The 21,316-nt window shown below is 48.7% G+C and overlaps 1 protein-coding gene across 1 annotated transcript in view; it reads left to right on the forward strand.

The window, feature by feature from the left end:
• The window catches only part of hsdl2 (hydroxysteroid dehydrogenase like 2), a 183,658-nt gene that overhangs the window by 90,906 nt on the left and 71,436 nt on the right, over positions 1-21,316 (forward strand). The window contains exon 4 of the mRNA XM_085984644.1: positions 466-580. Within this exon, the coding sequence (XP_085840770.1) occupies positions 466-580 (115 nt within the window). The remainder of the gene's footprint in view (positions 1-465; positions 581-21,316) is intronic.

Genomic DNA, 21,316 nt, shown 5'->3' on the forward strand with positions numbered 1-21,316 from the left:
AAACTCAGCAGCCACTGTGCACACAAACAGTTAACTTGTTTTGGTGGTCCAGGCATAAATGTTGGCCAGAATACCAGGGGAACTCCCCTGCTCTTCCAGCAGCCCCACGGGACCTTTAACGTCCAGCTGAGCAGTTCAACAATTCATCTGAAAGGTGGCACCTACGACACTGCGACACATTCTTGGTAATGTGCTGAAATGTCCAGCTTGGATTATCTGCTCCTGTCCTGAAGTGAGGCTTGAACCCATGACCTTCTGACTTGGGCAGGAGTGCTACCAGTGGGCAAAAGTGATGTATGAGTATCCATGCTCCCAATCTGGGCCTACAGAATGAATTGGGGGAGTGTTGTGGGCCTGCACCATACCAAGAGTCTGCACCTCCAGGAGGAGAGGGAAAAATAGTCTCGAGGAATGCTTAAATACTCTCTTTTGGTAACTGACCCTCTTATTTCTTTATTCCTGCAGGCATAGATATTTTGATAAATAATGCCAGTGCCATTAATCTAACTGGTACCCTGGACACACCTATGAAGAAAGTGGACCTCATGATGAGCATCAACAGCAGGGGTACTTACCTAACGTAAGTACTGTAACTATACTGACATCAGTTCAATTCTGCAGTTGTTGATAAGGTATATTCTTGGCAAGTGCTACATGATAAGGAAAAGATTACATCTGTTATGATTACAGGAAGAGTAATTTATTGTGAAGATTACAACAACAATTTGCATTTGCATAGCGCCGTTAACATAGTAAAATGTTCCAAGGTGCTTTCACAGGAGCAATTATCAAACAAAATATGACACTGAGCCACATGAGATATTAGAACAGATGACCAAAAGCTTGGTCAAAGAGGTAGGTTTTAAGGTGTGTCTTAAAGGAGGAGACAGAGGTAGAGAGGCGGAGAGGTTTAGGGAGGGAATTCCAGAGTTTAGGGCTTAGGCAGCTGAAAGCACGACTGCCAGTGGTGGGGCAAAGAAAATCGGGGATGCGCAAGAGGCCAGAATTGGAGGAGTGCAGCGATTTTGGAGGGTTGTAGGACTGGAGGAGGTTACAGAGATGAGGAGGGGCGAGGCTCTGGATGTTATTTGAAACCAAGGATGAGAATTTTAAAAATTCACTGTCAATTTTAATTGACACACAATGTTCTGTAATTTTTAAAAGAAGGGAAAGGAATCCCTTTCTTCTCCCCATTCTTTCCTTCTGATGACCTTGGACTGGGTACTGACCTTGGGTGGGCAGCCAGCTCGCAGTCTTCTGCCTGTGCTGCTCAAAGCCAGGCAGTAGAATGTGCACAAAGGTAATCTGAGATTATAACTCTCTCTGATTTTCTCCCAGGCTCCTTGGCTTGTTTCACTACCTGATGTGTTACTTAACAGCTTTGTATCTTGTTTGGGGAACAGAATGAATCTCCAGGAGACAACCACCCAATCTGGGGGGGGAAAAATGACTCTTGTCTGCCATGTTTTAATGACTTATTTCCATGTATCTTGTGGGGAAAAAGCAGCCTCTTAAGCTGGTGCATGAGAGAAACTGGGGGTTCTGGTACTTGCTAATGTTTGACTTTCTTTAGCCGTTTTCCAAATTTGTCCTGATGCAGTCACACTCTTCTTTACACCATGTGCCCTACTGTGCTACAGTTTTCAATTGATTTATGCTGCACTCACGTTATATTCTATCCTTAATTGCCTGTTCTGAGCAGGACAGTGCTATTTTCTTGGTTTTAGGTATCGACCTATGTGTTGTAGTGCTAATGATCAGGACAGTGTGTTCAGGCTGTATGTCTCGGCTCCTGTGTCTCGGTGTGGAGTTTGTTTATGTTCCATGTTGGGGTAGGTCCGTCAAATGGAGGGAGGAAGCAGGGTGTTCAAAACTGGACAAAATAGTCTCACTGCAGACTAACCAGTGATTTGCATAGGTTTAGCATATCTTTGCTTTTGCATTCTGTGTCCTTATTTATAAAAGAAAAAGCTCGATCTCCCACTTTGAGATTTGCATAACTGAAACCTTAAGTGTCTCTTCTCTAATCCATTTAAAGTTTTAGCTTTGAGTGTAATTTTCCAATCCATATTCCTCCCAAAATGTATTGCACGCAAAAGAAATTGTTTTTTTCTGAAACTCTCTCGTCATCAGCCAGTGCTCTCCTGTAGGAAAAGCTCTTTTTTTTCTTATCCTCTGATAGAAGGACTTGCATTACTATAGCGCTTTTCACAATCTCAGGACATCCTAAAGCACTTCACAGCCAATGAAGTAGTTTTGAAGTGTAGTCACTGTTGTAATGGAGGAAATATGGCAGCCAATTTGCGCACAGCAAGCTCCTGCAAGCAGCAATGTGATGATGACCAGATAATCTGTTTTTAGTGATGTTGATTGAGGGACAACTTTTGTCCAGAACACTCGGGAGAACTCCTGATCTTCTTCGAAATACTGGCCATGGGATCTTTTATGTCCACCTGAGGTGGACGGGGCCTCAGTTTAACGTCTCATCAGAAAGACGGCACCTCCGACAGCGCAGCACTCCCTCAGAAGTATCAGCCTCGATTTTTCTGCTGAAGTCTCCTGGGCTGGGACTTGCCTCCAAGTCAGAAGACTGTGGGTTCAAGAGTGCTACCAACTATCATCATTACATTTTTTTGCATATCTGAAACCTGAAGTGTCTCTTCTCTGATCCATTTAAAGTTTTTTTTTCCACTTGGCACACTCCAGTTGAGTCAGTTACTGATGTATTTGGTGTTGGTATAATGTCAATATTGAAGTATTCTTTGGCTTTACAGTTGAGGTGAAACTCATTTAAGCAACATATCCCACATCTTGGATCAATGTTCCACGTTGTGATTTGGCATAAACTGTTTGTGCAGATGGAATCGCTTTTCATTTTATTGCCATCCAAAGTGGATAAACTTCCAGGAGCGCCAAAGGCCGTTGAGGATCTTTTCTCTTCTATATATAAGATTCTATACAAGAAGGTACAGCGGAAACTCTAAGCACATGAGGGAGAAAGGAATAGAAGGTTATGCTGATAGGGTGAGGTGAAGTAGGGTGGGAGGAGGTTCGTTTGGAGCATAAACACCAGCATAGACTTGTTGGGCTGAATGGCCTGTTTTTGTGCTGTATATTCTTTGTAATATACATCTCCTGTCACGGGTATTTCCTTGACTTTCCTCGTACAAAGAAAACCGAGGAAGTCTCAAGAACCTGGAGTCGTGGGAATTAAATAGTTGAGGTTCAATGCACTGGAACTGAAGATTTGCTTCCAGAGAACTCTTCATAATCATGGCTGTGTACCCAAAACCAAAATCCAAATGGTCTTTTAGCACAGTTATATGCCAAGTACAGGAAACTTTGTGATATCCGGCACCGATGAGACCGAGCTGTTGCCGTCCCATCAAAACTGCCGGACAAACCAGCGCTAATGTTAAAACATACGGAGCTTTTGAGCTCCGTATCTGGCAACAAACCCTGTTGCTTAGCAACAGCTTCTAAACAGTCAGCCGTAGCTTGCAAGCATCTCAGTAGCTAAGCAACAGCTTTAGCTTGACCTTGCAGAGCCTAACTGGTGGGAAAAAAAAAAGCAACGAAAAGAAAAAAAACTTACTGAACCGACTCCTGAATTTTGCCGGTGGATCAACCAAAGTTTCCTGTACACTGGAGGAAATTTAGCCACCAGTCAAGGCCACGGATCCACTCTCTAACCAGGGTGCCCAGGCTGTGTTTGTACTTGATGGTGATCTGTTTTTACTCAGACATTTCTGCTTAATTTCAAAAGCCATTCTCGCATGTCAGCCCTTGTTCCCTACGAATGGGCATGTAACTTTACACGCAGAATATCTGGTAATGTCGTGTCCCCAGGGGTCAAACAAACTCTCGTTACTGTACTTGGGTCACTGTCCGAGTTTCAGTTCGTGTAAGAATCAAACTGTGGAGTTGGGCTGTTATTTTATTGAAAGTATAAAGGTTTATACAGGAGGCAAAAGTCAATACAGCAGATTTCACTTGATTGTTGAAGATCTGGTTTGTGCCTCCTCAAATGCAAAAATAGTAAAACACGTAATTCTCATCCTGGTGTTCGAATCCCTCCATGGCCTCGCCCCACCCTATCTCTGTAATTTTGGATTAAATGTCTTAATCCAAATGTACACTCTCGGGAGCCGCAAGCCTACATTTCGTTGTACTGCACTTGTGCACTAACAATGACAAAAGTTGATTTGATTTGATTTGATTTGTAACCTCCTCCAGCCCCACAACCCTCCGAGATCTCTGTGCTCCTGCAATTCTGGCCTCTTGTGCATCCCCGATTTTCATCACTCCACCTTTGCTTGGGCTCTAAGCTCTGGAATTCCCACCCTAAACCTCTCTGCCTCTCCTCCTTTTAAGTCGCTCCCTAAAACCTACCTCTTTGCCCAAGCTTTTGGTCACCTGTCCTAATATCTCCTTATGTGGTTTGGTGTCAAATTTTGTCTGATAACGCTCCTGCGATGTGCCTTGAGATGTTTTAATACGTTAAAGGTGCTCTATAAATGCAAGTGGTTATACTTGGCTAGCTCGGTTAGTAACACTAAACCTGGATCAGCATCTGTAACATAGCCACCATGAAGTCTTCAGGTATTCCTCTACAGCTTGATGAAGCCAGGATAACCGAAGAATAGCGGAATATATGTAACAGTCAATTACTCCCTTCCTCCACCATGAAGACCAGGTTACTTGAGTCGAAATTTCACTGGCTTTTGTTGAACATTGACATTTGGTAACTCTTCAACATGTCAGCCTGATAATAGATCCTCAACTCTAATCCATTTGCAGCTGATTCTAAGTACTTTTACTTCGATTTGCTAACTTCAGAACAAAGCTGGCAGCCTGCTGCCACAGAATGTATCGGAGGTCTCGCTTCCCAGCGATGAGCCTTGTCCCTTCAAAGGGTTATTGGGGCTACATTCCAGACAGGGTTAAATGTGGACTCTGTTTGCAGTAAACACAGCAAAGCAACCGAAACACAATAAAGACCTTGGAGAAGTATATCCAAGGTGTTTCTAACATATAAATGCCCATCCTTTCAAATCAGTTTCCTTGTGATTCTGGAACTGATCGCTTTCTTCGTCAAAATTCATCCTTTTTTTCCAAAAAAAAAACCTGCTGTGACTCTTTCTATTCCAGCGCCCTTCACTTTTTCCACGATTCTGTCATCCTCTTACTCATCGCTCAACACACAACCACCAGCTCCTTTGTGGGGGCTGGATAGCAGGCCAGCAACTTGGAGTGGTGTCTGCGGCAGGCATTTCTAGCTGCGGTATATTTATTTTTCTCCTGATTCAGCCATGAGATTGGAAAGAATTCTTTTGGCTTCAGCATGGAATTTGAACCATTGTTGAGACATGTACCAACAAGGTGGCTCTCACTGTAGTACAGCATTCGCAGCGTCCTGAAGTAACATTCCAGCACTCCAGTCTTACAGCAGAATGCGGAGCACTGGGAATAATTTGACGGTGCCGTGCAGAAAATGGAGGGGTGCGAAAGCACTGCTCGCTTTGTCACTGCGATGCTTTTACTTTTAGCTGCTAGTCGTCTATGCACAGAAAGCAGCCCTGGAGAAATGGCCTCTGCCCTCAGCGGAGACTTCAGACCTTTTGCAGAGAACTCTCTCAGAGGGTTGACTTAACCACAGGTTTCACTAAAAACTTGAAGCAGGAGAGCTTGACGAGCCTTGAGAGAGGTGGTTGTGTGAAGCTGGGGAAACATTTACTCCTCTTCCTTGAGGCACACCCCTGTGACCTGGTTTGGTTTTAGCAAGAGCAACTTACTCAAGCAACTTAAGAAATCTTAAGCTTCGAGCTGTTCATGGTATTTCCTTAACGAAAGCATTTAAAAAGCACCTTTCACAGCCTCAGGACGTCACAAAGAGCTTTATAATCAATCTTTGAACTGTAGTCACTGTTATAATGTAGGAAATGTGGCCGCCAATTTGTGCACAGCAAGATTCCACAAACGGCGTTGAGATAAGGACCAGATAATATCTTGGTGGTTTTGGTTAAGGGATAACTATTGGCCAGGACACCGGGGAGAACTCCCCTGCTCTTCAAAATCGTGCCGTGGGATCTTTTACATCCACCTGTGAGAGTAGAAGGGGCCTCGGTTTAACATCTCATCCGAAAGACGGCACCCCCAACAGTGCAGCACCCCTTCAGTACTGCATTGGGAGTGTCAGTGGGACTTGTGTGCTCAAGTCTCTGGAGTGGGACTTGAACCCACAACCTCTGACTGCAAGGTGCGAGTGCTACCAACTGAGTCAAGGCTGACACTAATTTCTTTCACGTATATGCTTTGATGGTTAAAACTATGATGCAAGACCTGATTTTAAAGAAGCTATCTCCAGTAAAAATGAGACAATGCGAATGCTGCAAAACTGCTGATCGTGTACACTCTGATTTTGCCTTCACATGCCTCTGCAGTAAAGTGGTCTGTTCAACCCCCTCCTCCCCTCTGACTTTCTTCCTGTTATAAAGACCATCAGTTGAGAAAAAAGAGATATAGAAATGTTTTTTTCATTCAAAATGTGGGCATCGCTGGCAAGGCCAGCATTTATTGCCCATCTCTAATTGCCCTCGAGAAGGTGGTGGTGAGCCGCCGCCGCCGCTTTGAACACAACTGAGTGAAATGGTCTAGCCAGCCAGAGGGTAGTGAAGAGTCAACCACATTGCAGTGGGTCTGAGCGGGTAAGGACTGCAGATTTCCTTCCCTCAAGCACATTAGTGAACCAGTTAGGTTTTTACGACAATCCGCAAGTCTCATGGTCATCATTACTGATACTAGCTTTTTATTCCAGATTTTATTTAATGACTTGTATTTAAAATCCCCCCTGGTGGGATTTGAACTCGTGTCTCCAGATCATTAGCCCAGGTCTCTGGATGACTAGTCCAGTAACGGAACCAGGATGCTATCGTACCCTGACTTACAGCGCAGAAGGAGGCCATTCGGCCTGTCCAGCCTGTGCCGGATTAGATTTAAATTTATACATTTCTGTAGTTGGACCTTTCTTTCAGTGGGGTTAATAGTTACTATCGTACGCACTAATGATGTCTGAATATTCTTTTCTTCCAATGAAAGTTGGTTTTAAGTGAAATGCAGTGGGCAGTCTAACGGCACAGCAGTTGAGGGTGTGCCAAGCTTGAGTACAGCATTCAGAACTGCACCAAGAGTTCTTGCAGGTAAACTGCTAACGTCAACCGGAGGTATTGAGAGAAATGCTGAATGGAGGCGAAAGTTGGTCGAGGAAATCCAAAGGGAGAGTAGGTTTACATCTGCTCATTGGCACCCCCTAGTGGCTGGTTATATGCCTGTGTTCTCTGAAGTAATTTACTGTGTGAGATCACATTTTGTGTAAGGGAAATCTAAACTTACATTTTCAATGCCAATAAAGTTCCTGCCAGGATTTATGACACTGAGGCCTGGCATTGAAGTCTAGGACGATTGAATCCTTTATTTAAGTTGCAGTGGATGTGGCGCAGGCTCGCATTGCCTGTAAATCTGTTTCCTCCATCTAGTTTGGTACAATTCCATCATTTAGCATCCCTTTGGCAGAAGAGAATAGCCTGTAAAATAAAAATGATGGTCATCGTCAATTAAAAGCAATAAAATTAACATGTGAAAATCAAATAGGATGGAGGCGGCGGGGGCAACGTTATCGGACAAAATTTGACCATGAGCCAAATAAATGGTCAAAGAGGTAGATTTTTAAGGAGGAGAGAAAGGCAGAAAGGTTTAGGGAGGGAATTCCAGAGTTTAGGGCTGAGGCAGCTGAAGGCACGGCCGCCAATAGTGGAGTGATTTAAAAATTGGGGATGCGCAAGAGGCCAGAATTGGAGGAGCGAAGTAGGGTTGGAGAAGGTTACAGGGATCGGGAGGGGCCAAGCCATAGAGGGATTCAAAAACCAGGATGAGAATTTTAAAATCAAGGCATTGCTGGACTGGTGGGAGCCAATGTAGGTCAGTGAGCACCAGGGTGATGGGTGAACGGGACTTGGTGCGACAGGATACGGGCAGCAGCGTTTTGGATGAGCTCAAGTGTTTGGAGGGTGGATGATGGAATGCCGCCAGGAGTGTGTTGGAATAGTCAAGTCTAGAGGTAACAAAGGCATGGATGAGGGTTTCGGCAGCAGATGTGCTGAGGCAGGGCAGAGTCGGGCGAAGTTACAGAGGTGGATGTAGTCAGTCTTGGTGATGGAACGGATATGTGGTTGGATGCTCATCTTTGGGTCAAATGTGACACCAAAGTTGCGAACGGTCGAATTCAGCCTCAGACAGTTGCCTGTGAGAGGGATGGCATCTGTGGCTAAGAGAGAGTTTGTGGCGGCATCCGAAGGCAATGGCTCCTGTCTACCCAATATTGAGTTGGCACAAATTTTTGTTCATCCGATACTGGATAGGATAGAATAGTACAATACAGAAGGAAGCCATTCGGCCCATCGAGTTAGTCCCATTCCCTCTGCTTGCATAATCATCAGCAAAGTGATGGAAGGTGTCGTCGACAGTGCTATCAAGCGGCACTTACTCAGCAATAACCTGCTAACTGACGCCCAGTTTGGGTTCCGCCAGGGCCACTCGGCTCCTGACCTCATTACAGCCTTGGTCCAAACATGGACAAAAGAGCTGAACTCGTGAGAGTGACTGCCCTTGACATCAAGGCAGCATTTGATCGAGTGTGGCATCAAGGAGCCCTAGCAAAACTGAAGTCAATGGGAATCAAGGGGAAAACTCCATTGGTTGGAATCCTATCTAGCACAAAGAAAGTTGGATGTGGTTGTTGGAGGTCATTCATCTCAATCACATGACATCACTGCAGGAGCTCCTCAGGGCAGTGTCCTAGGCCCAACCATCTTCAGCTGCTTCATCAATGACCTCCCCTCCATCATAAGGTCAGAAGTGGGGATGTTCGCTGATGATTGCACACTGTTCAGCACCATTCAAGACTCGTCAGATACTGACGCAGTCCGTGTCCATATGCAGCAAGACCTGGACAACATTCAGACTTGGGCTGACAAGTGGCAAGTAACATTCGCACCACACAAGTGCCAGGCAATGACCATCTCCAACAAGCGAGACTCTAACCATCTCCCCTTGACATTCAATGGCATTACCATCGCTGAATCCCCCACTATCAACATCCTGGGGGTTACCATTGATCAGAAACTGAACTGGACCAGCCATATAGATACTGTGGCTACAAGAGCAGGCCAGAGGCTGGGAATTCTGCGGCGAGTGTGTCACCTCCTGACTCCCCAAAGCCTTTCCACCATCTACAAGGCACAAGTCAGGAGTGTGATGGAATACTCTCCACTTGCCTGGATGAGTGCAGTTCCAACAACACTCAAGAAGCTCGACACCATTCAGGATAAAGCAGCCTGCTTGATTGGCACTCCATCCACCACCTTCAACATTCACTCCCTCCACCACCGGCGCACTGTGGCTGCAGTGTGTACCATCTACAAGATGCACTGCAGCAACTCGCCAAAGCTCCTTCAACAGCACCGTCCAAACCCGCGACCTCTACCACTTTAGAAGGACAAGGGCAGCAGACGCATGGGAACATCACCACCTACAAGTTCCCCTCCAAGCCACACACCATCCTGACTTGGACCTGTATCGCCGTTCCTTCACTGTCGCTGGGCCAAAATCCTGGAACTCCCTTCCTAACAGCATTGTGGGTGTACCTACACCATATGGACTGCAGCGGTTCAAGAAGGCGGCTCAGCACCATCTTCTCAAGGGCAATTAGGGATGGGCACTAAATGCAGGCCTAGCCAACGACGCCCACATCCCATCAATGAATAAAAAATAAAAAACAAGAACCGAACTGGAAGAGGGCCTAGAAATGATGTCATTGACTCCTTTGCAGGAGACCACCCTGGACATCCTTGCCTGTACGAAATTCGTTCATGGGATGTGGGGGTCGCTGGCAAGGCCAGCATTTATTACCCATCTCTAGTTGCCCTTGAGAAGGTGGTGGTGAGTTGCCTTCCTGAACCGCTGGCGCCCATGTGGTGAAGGTACTCCCACAGTACTGTTCGGGAGGGAGTTCCAGGATTTTGACCCATTGATGATGAAGGAACGGCGATATACTTCTAAGTCAGGGTGGTGTGAGACTTGGAGGTGGTGGTGTTCCCATGCGCCTGCTGCTCTTGTCCTTGTAGGTGGAAGAGGTCGCGGGTTCGGGAGGTGCTGCCAAAGAAGCCTTGGCGAGTTGCTGCAGTGCATCTTGTAGATGGTACACACTGCAGCCATGGTACGCCGGTGGTGGAGGGAGTGAATGTTGAAGGTGGTGGATGGCGTGCCAATCAAGCTGGCTGCTTTGTCCTGGATGGTATTGAGCTTCCTGAGTGTTGTTGGAGTTGTACTCATCCAGGCAAGTGGAGAGTATTCCATCACACTACTTACTTGTGCCTTGTAGATGGTGGAAATGGTTTGGGGAGTCAGGAGGTGAGACACTCGCCACAGAAAACCCAGCCTCTGACCTGCTCTTGTTGCCACAGTATTTGTGGCTGGTCGAGTTAAGTTTCTGGTCAATGGTGACCCCCCAGGATGTTGATGATGGGGGATTCGGCGATGGTAATGCCGTTGAATATCATGGGGTGGTGGTTAGACTCTCACTTGTTAGAGATAGATATTGCCTGGCACTTGTGTGGTGCGAATGTTACCTGCCATTTATCAGCCTAAGCCTGAACGTTGTCCAGGTCTTGTTGCAGGGGACATGGACTGCTTCATTATGAGTTGTGAATGGCACTGAACACTCTGTCGTCATCAGCGAACATCCTCATTTCTGACTGTTTGTTGGAGGGAATTGATTGATGAAGCAGCTGAAGATGGCTGGGCCTAGGTCACGCCCTGAGGAACTCCTGCAGTGATATGTCCTGGGGTGGTGGTGATTGACCTCCAACCACCACAACCATCTTCGTTTGTGCTAGGTATGGCTCCAGCCAGTGGAGCGTTTTCCCCCCGATTCCCATTGACTTCAGGTTTACTCCTTGATGTCAAGGGCAGTCACTCTCGCCCCCCCTTGGAATTCAACTCCTTTACAACAGTAACCGTTGACACATCGACATCCTAAATCGGCTGCACACAGCATTGTAACGCAACCTAGTTGCAAGATGTAGGGTCACTTATGGACACACAATAGGCTGCAGAATGCACTCCTTCAACTTACAAAACCAAAATGGATGTCGGTCAAGCAGTGTGACAAATCGCAGACAGTGGAGGGGTCGAGAGAAGTGCTGGTGAGGTAGAGCTGGGTGTCATCAGCGTACATGTGAAACCTGATGCTGTGTTTTCGGATGATGTTGCCCCGGGGCAGCATGTAGATGAGAAATAGGAGGGGGCCAAGGATAGATAATGGTGCGGGAAGAGAAGAGAAGCTATTGCAGGTGATTCTTTGACTACGACTGGTTAGATAAGAATGGAACCAGGCGACTGCAGTCCCACCCAGCTGAACGACGGAGGAGAGGCATTGGAGGAGGATGGTGTGGTCAACCCTGTCAAAGGCTGCAGACTGGTCTGAGAAGGATGAGGATGGATAGTTTACCATGGTCACAGTTACATTGGATGTCATTTGCGATTTTGATAAGGGCCATTTCAGTTCTGTGGTGAGGTGGAAACCTGATTTGAGGGCTTCAAAAATGGAGTAGCGGGAAAGATTTTCTCGGGGACCGGATGTAGGTTTTGGCGTTCTGGATGTCTTGAAATTTATTGATAGTGGGGCTGTGGAGGCCGGTGAGGGGGTTGATGGAGACAGACCCTTGAGGTGAGATGGTCAGGGATGACGAGAAGCCAGTTACAGAAGTATGTGTCCTCGGCCCTCAACCTTTTCTTTTTCAGAGAAAAGAGCCTCGGCTCGCACGGGGAGCAAAAACATATATTGGAATAGAATCATCCAGCACAGAAGGAGGCCATTTGGCCCATCTTACCTGAAGATCCTCCTGTAGCCCTGATGACACTGGTGTGAAGTAAAACTCCCTTTTTCCCCACCCCCCAAAAGAAAACCCTTGCTTTATAGGTTGATATCTGTCTATCTGCTGAATTATCTTTTGTGTTAACAATGTGACCATTACCACTGCGCTGGCTGCCCCAGTGCAGCTAGCTGTCTATTCAAGGTCAACGGACCAATATAAATGAATGTTATTGTACAAAAGTTGTTGAGTCTTCTGTTGCCTGATGGCAAACAGGCCAGATCCAAACCAACACGAGTCGAGAGCGGGCTGAGCTGTGCAGAGTCGGAGGCACATGGAGTCACCAGTTGAATTCCCTTACCGACTTCTCACTAAGTCAGAAACCACCCGTGGAGAAATGCTTTTCCTTGTCCTTCTCTGCGCCAGCATCTCTGCTCCAACTGAGGAACTGAAGGTTACTCATTTTAAATCTGGATACGTCTCAAAAACCTACATTTTGTCAGCAACTTAATTTGTTCTTAAATAGTTGGTGCGGTTCTGGCCTCTTGCGCATCGCCGATTTTAATCGCTCGCTCCACCATTGGCAGCTATGCCTTCAGCTGCCAAGGCCCAAAGCTCTGGAATTCCCTAAAGCTCTCCACCTCTCTCCTCCTTTTAAGACACTTTCTAAAACCTACCTCTGACCAAGGGTTTGGCCAAATCTGTCCAAATATCTCCTTGGGTGGCTCGGTGTCAAATTTTGTTTGATAGCGCTTCTGTGAAGCGCCTTGAGAGGTTTTACGGGTTTTACTACGTTAAAGGTGCTATATAAAAGGCAAGTTGTTGAGGTAGCCTTGCACCTCGGAATCTTGGGTTCCAAAATATTCCTGGGAAAAGTAGGGAGAGCCAAGTTGAACAATTTTTAAAAAAATGCTTAAGTAAGGCGTAAACATCAAATCCATAAAGTTTCAGTGATCAATTTTTTTACATTATGGCGCATGGATTTTTAAAAATGTCTTTTTAATTGTTAAAGAAATGGCCTTAAGTAATAATCTGATATGTAGGACATTTCCATGCTAATATATGTTGAATATCAACTTGATCATGACTACCGCTCCCATATCTCGAGCGCTGGAGCTATCGTCGGGACCTGCCCTAAGTCTGCTGAACTTGTTTGCTCTTGCTGCTGCTGCTCGCTGTTCACCGCTTCTTGAGGAATACGTGACTGTTTAATTAAAACTGAAATTCTGAAGGGGAAATAAAAAGGGAGGAGAAAATGCAGTTCCTTCCGATCTGAAAACAGAAGGTCAAATTTGTCTTGAGCCTTTTCGAGGCTGAATTTCTTTTCATGTTCAACTTTAATCAAGTGGGGAAAGTATGTCCAGATGAAGTATTTTCAAGTTCACCAAGATTGCAAGATAAATACTCGACAAGGCTGGCCACCCACTTGGAAGGTTCCTCCAGTAACTCCCATCGCAGTATCGAATTGGTTCTGAAATGATTCCAGGGTTCTTGTTGTTTTCATTTTGTACTTGGGATATGGCCGGTGCGCTCAAGGCTGGATTCTTTTAGTGCCCATCCCTGGTCTCTCTTGGAAGGTGTTTTGGAGACTAGTCCTGGAACAGCTGTGATCTTTGTGGCGATGGTGCTCCCACAATGTTGTTAGGTAGGGAGTTGAGGATTTTTGACCCAGCGATGATGAAGGAACAACAATACTGTGAATTATGGACACCGGCATCAGCTGTCTCCATATTTTCCAAATGGTTATTGTATTGTATGTAGTTTTAGCCAGGTTGGACATAGATGGTCATCAGTGGATGAATTTTACTCGGTAAATATATTATATGCTGCTTGTATCCATGGTTGTAAATTTTCAGCCTGGTTTTCAAGGGATGTGGGTTGGTGCGGTGCATTGTGAGTGTTGTTGCACAGGAAGGCTGAAAATGCTTCCTGTGATCTCTCTCTCTCTCTTTCTCTCTCTCTCTCTCTCTCTCTCTCTCTCTCTCTCTCTCTCTCTCTCTCTCTCTCTCTCGTCCCCCCTCCCCTCTCTCTCTTGCGCACCTACCCCTCCCCCCACTCTCAGCCCCTATAATTTCCTGCCTCAGTTGAAGAATCCAAATCTGGGAACAGAGCAGAACTCTGGCTCAGAAAGAGGGAGCTAAGCTCGTGGGGAGGTCACTTTCCAGCTCTCTGTTTTTGTTCCAGAATTATATTTTGATTAATGTATTTATTATGGTAAAAAAAATCTAATCTTTAGACACATACACTCGAGTGTATGACAAAATTGCATGGCCACTACAAGACTCAAATCATTTGAGTTCTTTCAAAGTAGAGCCTTTCACATCAGGACGTCCCAAAGCACTTTACAGCCCATGAAGTACTTTTGAAGTATCGTCACTGTTGCAATGTAGGAAATGCGGCAGCCAATTTGCACACAGCAAGCTCCCACAAGCAGCAATGTGATAATGACCAGATAATCAGTTTTAGTGATGTTGTTTGAGGATAAATATTGGCCAGGACACCAGGGATAACTTTCCTGCTTTTCTTCAAAATGGTGCCATGGGATCTTTTTTATGTCCACCCGAGAGGGCAGACAGAGCCCTGGTTTAACGTCTCATCCAAAAGACGGCACTTATGACAATGCAGCACTCCCTCAGCACTGCACTGGAGTGTCAGTCTAGATTTTTTTTGTTTTTTTTTTGTGCTCCAGTCTCTGGAGTGAGACTTGAACCCACAGCCTTCTGACTCGGGCAAGGGTGCTACCCACTGAGTCACACCTGACATATTAGATTAGAAGCGATTGCAAGTTGGTAACTTTTTGTACCTGTTGAATGACTGACTGACTGGTTTTACACTTAATCATCGGAGTGTTTCAGCATGGCTAACATAATATTTAGTGATTATTTAACTAATTGTGGCGACACGCCACCACTGGACATAATCCGCTCACGGCGGCACGGACAGTTTAAGCAGACACCCCCAGCCGGGGGCCCTTTCCTCCAGCAACTTGTTTCCCGCAGGGACAGGCTGCCGGCACTTCCTGTCTGGGGAGTATTTAAGTGGTTGCGTGGGCTTTTCCAGTTTCTCTTTGCCATGAGGTTGATTAAAGCAGTTGTGTTTCACCAACTCTGGTCTCGACTCCCACGTTTGCCGCGGTATCTCAACACTGGTGACCCCGACGCTCAGGACGAATCCTAAGCTAGCATGGCGGATACAAACGCAGTCACGGTTAAACTACCGGACTTTTGGGAGAACCTGGTCGAGGCCTGGTTCATTCAAGCAGAGTCCAGATTCCGGCTGAAAAACATTACAGTCGACGCCACGAAGTACGACTACCTCGTCGCCTCTCTCACCTATGCCACAGTCCCCAAGGTTTGGGCAGCGCTGCAGGATCCACCAGTGGAAGGCAAGTACGAACATCTGAAGGACGTGCTCCTTAAAAAATTTCAAGCGTCCTCTTACCAGCGCAACTGCCAACTCCCCGGCCTTGGTGACGCTTCACCGTCGGATCTGCTTTCCCACATGCTGTCCCTCTCGGATGACAAAAACCCCGGCGCCCTCTTTCGCACGCTTTTCATTCGGCAGCTCCCCGCCAGCATCCGCCCACTCATTGTGGAGTCTGACTCCATGGACCTGAATGAGATAGCCGCAAAGGCCGACCGGCTGCTCTCTGCGCAGACCGCCCGCGACGTCACGCCCGACCTCACAGCAACGAGCACGCGGTCTCCCCGGCCCACTAGGCCCGACCGCCCTACCACTCCGGGTCACTGCTACTACCACACCCGTTTTGGCACTAGGGCCCAACGCTGCACGCCACCGTGCACTTTCAAACCCTCCCCTGCACCGGCCCCCACGATGGCCGCGGAGCAAAAGGGGCCTCTACTGTACGTCACCGACGACAGCAACAACCGCCGCTTTCTGTGCGACACGGGCCCAGCACAGCATCGCCTCCGCCCTCTAAATCCAACGCGGCGCACGTGGTATCATGCTGGCCGCAGCCAATGGCTCTGACATCCGCACATACGGCACCCGCACGGTCACGCTCGACCTCGCAGGCCGCCGCTACCGCTGGGAGTTCCTCACAGCCAGGGTCCTCTGCCCACTCATCGGCGCCGACTTCCTACGCGCCCGCGGCCTCCTAGTCGACATTCCGAGGCACCGCCTCGTCGACATCAATACTATGGCCCCCATCCCTGGCGCATTCACCCCGGCCTGTTCGGCTGGCCTGACGACCTACTGCCTCGCCAGAGCCACGGACGACTACTCTGCACTTCTAGCCGAGTTTCCCGCCCTCACTAACCCGACCTTTTCGGCCAAAGCCGCCAAACACAGTGTGGAGCACTATATCCCCACAACCGGCCCCCCGGTTTCTGCCCACGCCCGCAGACTCAACCCGGCCAAGCTGGAAATCGCGCGGGCCGAGTTCACCACCATGGAGCAACTCGGCATCATCCACCGCTCCAGCAGCCCTTGGGCCTCGCCCCTCCACATCGTCCCCCTGCCCAACAAGGTGCAGGCCGTCCAGCAATTCCCCCACCCCAAAACCACCAAGGGCCTCCAGGAGTTCCTCGGGATGGTGAATTTCTACAACAGGTTCATTCCCAGAGCTGCAGCCCTCATGAAGCCCCTATACGACTCCGTCCGAGGTAAATCCGGCAAGATGGCCGTAGCCTGGACCACTGACACGTCGGCCGCCTTCGACGCCACCAAAAACGCGCTCGCCGACGCCACCCTGCTCGCGCACCTGAGGGCCGATGCCCGGGTCGCGCTCACCACCGACGCCTCCGACCACGCGGTCGGAGCCGTGTTCGAGCAGTGGGTCAATGGCGCGTGGCAGCCACTTGCCTTCTACAGCCGCCAACTGCGCCCCCCGGAGGTCAAATACTCTACTTTGGACCGCGAGCTCCTCGCGCTCCACCTGTCGGTCCGCCATTTCAGGTTCCTCCTGGAGGGCCGCCCCTTCACTGCGTACATGGACCACAAGCCGCTCACATACGCGATGGCCAAGCACACCGAACCCTGGTCCGCCAGGCAGCAACGCCAGCTCGCGGCCGTGTCCGAGTTTACTACGGACATCCAGCACGTCTCCGGTAGAGACAACGTTGTCGCCGACTGCCTTTCCCGTCCCGCCATCTGCGCAAATCACCTCGCGGTCGACTACGCGCAACTAGCGGCGGCCCAGCTCACGGACCCAGACCTCCTCTCGGCGGCTACCAGCCTGCCAGGGCTACGCCTAGCCAAGGTCGCGCACGGGCCCGAAGCCACGGCAGTCACTTGCGACGTCTCACTCGGCCAACCCAGGCCGGTCGTCCCTGCAACCTGGCGCCGCCGCATCTTCGCGCTACACGGGCTCTCCCATCCGGGTTCCCGCGCATCCGTCAAACTCCTCTCCCAGCGCTTCGTCTGGTGCGGCCTCAGCAAAGATGTTCGGACTTGGGCCACCTCCTGCCTCGCCTGCCAACGGGCTATGGTACAGCTGCACATGAAAGCACCCCTGGGAGACTTCGAGGTACCCAGCCGCCGCTTCGACCACGTACACGTCGACATCGTCGGTCCTCTGCCGCCATCGCAAGGCCAAACTTATCTCCTCACGATGGTCGACCGCTACACACGCTGGCCTGAGGCAGTGCCGCTGACCTCCACCACCACAGCCGACCTCGCCAGGGCTTTCGTTAACACCTGGGTCGCAAGATTCGGCGTACCAGCCGACATAACCTCCGACAGAGGCGCCCAGTTCACCTCCGAACTCTGGACGGCCACAGCACGCAACCTCGGGGTGACGCTCCACCGAACCACGGCGTACCACCCGCAGGCCAATGGGCTGTGTGAACGCTTCCACAGGTCACTCAAGGCCTCGCTCCGCGCCGGCCTGCAGGACAGTACCTGGACTGACCGCCTACCGTGGGTGCTACTAAGCCTATGCACCGCGGTCAAGGAAGACCTCCAGTCCTCGGCAGCGGAGTTCGTCTACGGACAGCCGCTGCGCGTACCAGGCAAATTCCTCCCGGAGGCTACCACGTCTTGGTCGGCCGAACAGCAGCGGCTCAACTCTTGCTCAACAGTTTGCCCCACTTCCGGTCAACCGACATGGCGAACTCGCACCTCACGTCCCGCCAAACTTACAGCAGGCACGCTTCGTCTTCGTGCGACACGACGCGCACCGCGGACCCCTGCGACCCCCGTACGACGGACCGTACGAGGTACTACAAACCGGGGACAAGGTCTTCAAGCTGCGACTCGGCGACAGGATCAACACAGTCTCCATCGACTGGCTCAAACCAGCACGCACACAACCAGGGGAACAGGTCCCCGTGGCCCGACCTCCAACTAGAGGCCGTCCTGCCAGCACAGCCGGCGGCAAACCGCCCGGCCCCACCAACTAGACCGGCGACCACTCAGAGCCGCTCCGGCAGAACCATTAGACCACCGTCACGACTCGTCCACTCCTCCTAAGCGGATTCTGGGGGGAGCTCTGTGGCGACACGCCACCACTGGACATAATCCGCTCACGGCGGCATGGACAGTTTAAGCAGACGCCCCCAGCCGGGGGCCCTTTCCTCCAGCAACTTGTTTCCCGCAGGGACAGGCTGCCGGCACTTCCTGTCTGGGGAGTATTTAAGTGGTTGCGCGGGCTTTTCCAGTTTCTCTTTCCCATGAGGTTGATTAAAGCAGTTGTGTTTCACCAACTCTGGTCTCGACTCCCACGTTTGCTGCGGTATCTCCACACTAATCATGGTATTTTTGTCCTACTTTTAAGGTGTGACTTTTTTTTTTACATAGAATCCACAGCAGAGAAACAGGCCATTTGGCCCAACTGATCTATGCCAGTGTTTATGCTCCACAAGCCTCCTCCCACCCCTCTTCATCTCACCCTATCAGCATAACCCTCTATTCCTTTCTTCCTCATGTGTTTATCTAGCTTGCCCTTAAAGACATCCACGCATTTGAAAGATGTAAAGTTACAGATGTACACGGGGCACTAGTTTTACTTGTAGAAGGTTAGGAACCGCATGAGGTCCTCTGCAATTCCACTCATAGAAACATAGAAGATAGGAGCAGGATTAGGCCATTCGGCCTCTCGAGCATGCTCCACCATTCAATGAGATTATGGCTGATCATCCAAACTCATTCCCCTGTCCCTGCCTTCTCCCCATATCCCTTGATCCCTTTAGCCTTAAGAAATATATCTAACTCCTTCCTGAATATATTTGATGAATTGACCTCAACTGCCTTCTGTGGTAGAGAATTCCACAGGTTCACCACTCACTGGGTGAAGAAATTCTTCCTTATCTCAGTCCTAAATGGCTTACCCCTTATCTTTAGACTGTGACCCCTGGTTCTGGACTCCCCTGCCATCGGGAACATCCTTCCTGCATCTAGTCTGTCTAGTCCTGTTAGAATTTTATAAGTTTCAATGAGATCCCCTCTCATTCTTCTAAACTCCAGCGAGTATAAGCCCAATCGACCCAATCTCTCCTCATACGTCATTCCTGCCATCCCAGGTATCAGTCTGGTGAATCTTCGCTGCACTCCCTCCATGGCAAGAACATCCTTCTTCAGATAAGGCAACCAAAACTGCACACAATACTCAAGGTACGGTCTCACCAAGGCCCTGTACAACTGCAGCAAGACATCCTTGCTCCTGTACTCAAACCCTCCCGCTACGAAGGCCAACATACCATCTACCTTCTTAACTGCCTGCTGCACCTGCATGCTTACCTTCAGCGACTGGTACACCAAGGACACCCAGGTCTCATTGCACTTCCCCTTCTCCCAATCTATTGCCGTTCAGATAGTAATCTGCCTTCCTATTTTTGCCACCAAAGTGGATAACCTCACATTTATCCACATTATACTGCATCTGCCCAATCACCCAACCTGTCCAAATCATACTGGAGTTTCTCGACATCCTCCTACCAGCACACACGCCCACCTAGCGTTGTGTCTTCTGCAAATTTGGAGATATTACATCTAGTTCCCTTGTCTAGATCATTAATATATATTGTGAATAGCTGGGGTCCAAGGACCGATCCTTGCAGTACCCCACTAGTCACTGCCTGCCACTCGGAAAAAGACCCGTTTATTCCAACTCTTTGCTTCCTGTCTGCAACCAGTTCTCTGTCCAAGTCAGTACCTTGCCCCCAATCCCATGTGCCTTAACTTTACACACTAATCTCTTGGATCATTAGAAGTGCAAGTTCTTCTGGTAGATTTATGGGAGAGGAGAGGAATGAAAACTACAGCTGGAGCACAGAATTTGCCAACAGGAGCTAAAAGCGTCCAGCCATTGCCCCCCGGCAGCTGTCGCCAAACCCCAGTTTGCAATCCAGTTAGCTAATTTGTGGCACATTCCACGTGACTTAACGTTTTAAAAGTCTTGCCTGTAATTTTATCAAATGCTTCTGAAAATCCAAATCAATATTCGTCTCCTGCAGCAACAACAAAACAAGCGTTCCCAAAGATTAGAGAGGTCTGACCTTTTGCTTCTAAATCTGTGCTGATGACTGATAGACATCTGCGCTCTTTAACTAGCCGCCTCTAAAATGCTCTTCAGCATTTTCCTGAACTGCAGGCGTTGAGCTAACTGCCTTGACACCTTGTCTTTCCTCCCTGTGCAGTGGTGTCTTGAACTGCTGGTCATTAACACACCAGATAGGCTGTGTTTTACTGATCTTAAATTGGATTGACTCTCTAGGCCTGTGCTGATATTCTCACAGGTCAATTTGATTGTCAGCTTGTTGCAACTTCATCTGCCTCCCGCTGGCCTGGGGAAGGGAATGAGGTGGCGAAGGTGAGCTGCACACATTTTGCTTCATTTCCAGTGACATTTCCACGTGCGGATTTTGTATTCTCATTGCATTTTGACAATTTATTTTTGACATTATTTCCAAAAGCCACCTGCATCCTTTTGATTGGTGATGGTGCTTCAGCTCCCAAGTGCCTAGAACAGTGATTGAGAAGTACTGTAGAAGGGATTATGTTGGAGAATGCCTCGAAATAAACTCGCAGGCCAGACAAAATGATTGCTTCCTTGACTGCACACGCACAAAAACCTGCGTTAACGTCAAGGAAAAGGCGGAAATAAGCAGATTGCAACTGTCGTGACTCCAACATCAACTATTTCTTTGTGCACTTTCCCCAGTCATTGCCTGTAAATCTTTGGATCATAAAACGCTGCAGAGGCTGGTACTGAACGGTGCGCTTATCTCTCACCAGGCTTTCAGCTACTTTTTTTGTGGTCAGATGTAAATAATGACAGACAGGAAAAGATCCTCTGATCCGTCCATCCTGTTCCCACTTAATTGTGATACCTTGCCAGCCATGGCTCAGTGGGTACACTCTGGCCTCTGAGTCAGACGGTTGTGGGGACAAGTCCCACTCCAGAGACTTGAGCACACAAAAATCTC

Source organism: Somniosus microcephalus, chromosome 1 (assembly GCF_052327205.1).
Source record: "Somniosus microcephalus isolate GS21.2 chromosome 1, FLI_Smic_1.0, whole genome shotgun sequence".
Lineage (NCBI taxonomy): Eukaryota > Metazoa > Chordata > Chondrichthyes > Squaliformes > Somniosidae > Somniosus > Somniosus microcephalus.